Source organism: Drosophila grimshawi, unplaced genomic scaffold (genome assembly GCF_018153295.1).
Source record: "Drosophila grimshawi isolate 15287-2541.00 unplaced genomic scaffold, ASM1815329v1 contig_44, whole genome shotgun sequence".
Taxonomy (NCBI): Eukaryota; Metazoa; Arthropoda; class Insecta; order Diptera; family Drosophilidae; genus Drosophila; species Drosophila grimshawi.
This window is the reverse complement of record NW_025063240.1, coordinates 18,970,418-18,972,318: the sequence shown is the minus strand read 5'-3', so window position 1 is coordinate 18,972,318 and position 1,901 is coordinate 18,970,418. Positions and strand designations below refer to the sequence as shown.

Sequence of the window (1,901 nt, the reverse complement as noted above, 5' to 3'; positions counted from 1 at the left end):
CATCTTTGGAGAGGGTGTCTATGTGTGTGTGTGTGTGTGTGCGTTTGCGCGTCTGTGGGTGAGAGAGAGAGAGAGGCCGGTCATTTTGTGTGGCTCTCCCGCTCTGGATGATGATGGGCTGGCTGCATTGTTGCTGTTGCTGTCGTTTTCAGTCGGTTCGCTGATAAAGAAGCAGGCACATGGACATGCACAGGTTGATCGTCGAGGTTAGGCAACGTCCCGCACTGTGGGATGCCACACATCCGGAGCACGCCAATCGAGCGGAGACACAGCGACAGTGGCGCAACGTTGCCGACGCACTGGGCGCCAAAGGTGAGTCAGCCGTTAAGCAGCTAAACTGCTAAACTAAACCAAACTGTGCAGCTCTCATTCACTCTCTTTGCCTCTCTCTCTCTCGCTCTCTCTCGTTCGCTCTTTTGCACAGTGGAACTGTGTCGCAGCAAGTGGAAAAACTTACGCTGTAGCTATCGCCGTCAGCAGCATCGCAGGCAAAACACCCAACAACAACAACTACAACAACAACAAGCGCAGGCATCTCCATCCCATCAGTGGCCCTATGCGGAGGCGATGAGCTTCTTGGACGGACGTCGCCTGCGCACGGATAGCAGCAACAATGAGGATGAAGACTGTGAACAGAGCACCATCGAGCCCATGGTGTTCAAGGAGGAGGAGTCCTTGCCACCCGATCCAATGGAGGCGGACAATGATGCGTTGATGCAACAATTCCAGAGCATGGCTACGCCGCAAGCGTTGCGTCGTCTCTCGCACAGCATCTCATTGGCCTCGGCTGCTGCCGAGGAGCAAGTGGTGCCCAAAATGGAGGCGACCAGTGTTGGACAGGAACAGGCACAGACACAGGCCCAGGCACAGGCACAGGGCACGGCATTGGCTGCTGCGGCGGCAAGTAGTTGCCAGTGTGCGAAACGTGTCGATGAGCAGGTGAATTTCCTCGAGAATCTGGAGCGTGAGGAGCAGCAACTGATGCAGTCGACCAGCCAGGATTTGGCACGTTGCAAGAATATACTGCATGTGGGCGATTCGGATTACAATTTTCTCATCAGTTTCTTGCCGATGATGAAGCAAATGTCATCGCTGCAGAATGTTGCATTTCGCGCCAAGATGGGTGAGCTGCTGCTGCACACAATGCAACAATCACAAATGCAACAACAGCAGCAACAGCAGCAGCAGCAGCAACAACAACAGCAACAACAACAGGAGCCGATGCAGCAGCAACCGTCGCAAATGTTGTTGAACCAACAGCAGATGGCCTTGGACCAGGCCCAACAACAACAGCAACAACAACTCAACAACGGCAACTAACCTCCATTCTCACGTTCTCACAGACCAATTGAGAGAGGGCCACAGCAAGAGAGAGCGAGAGAGAGAGAGAGAGAGAGAGAATTGAGCGAGTTATTAGCGAATCAATGCGCCTGCTCACTGCACACTGGAAAGCAAGCAATTTATGTATTGAACATGAAAACATTCTTAACCACATCTGTTTGCCACGAATTTTATAATAATAGTCGTATCGATTTCTGTATTTAAATGTCCTTGAAATAATCCAAATATATAAATAAACTTATTGACGAGAGGATTCTATTTGAATAACAATGAATAGAAAATCCACGAACAATTTAAATGTATTTCAAAGTGACCTTCTTAAGTCCCAGATTCCTTTTTTTTTTAGGAAGTCATCGAAAGTCAATGAAAAATATTTACGATTTTTAATCTGAGAAGAAAAATCTTGGTAACCTAATCTGATCCCAAATTGTGCTTGACTTTTAGTGTTTCACTTGTCTCCATTGATGTTGTCAGTTGGGTTGGAATTGACACATCAACGCACCCTTAACTAGATATAAAGATCCCAGATCCTAGCTGAGAATAGTGTTAACCCTTAAGTA

The 1,901-nt window shown here is 48.4% G+C and overlaps 1 protein-coding gene across 1 annotated transcript; it reads left to right on the top strand.

Annotated features, from left to right (window-relative positions):
* Positions 1 to 150: 150 nt before the first annotated feature.
* LOC6556983 (mediator of RNA polymerase II transcription subunit 15) lies at positions 151 to 1,643 on the top strand. The gene is made up of 2 exons (XM_001983672.3): positions 151 to 312; positions 425 to 1,643. Exons 1-2 carry the CDS (start codon positions 180 to 182, stop codon positions 1,318 to 1,320), a joined length of 1,029 nt encoding a protein of 342 aa, XP_001983708.1. The 5' UTR covers positions 151 to 179; the 3' UTR covers positions 1,321 to 1,643.
* The last annotated feature ends 258 nt before the right edge of the window (positions 1,644 to 1,901 follow it).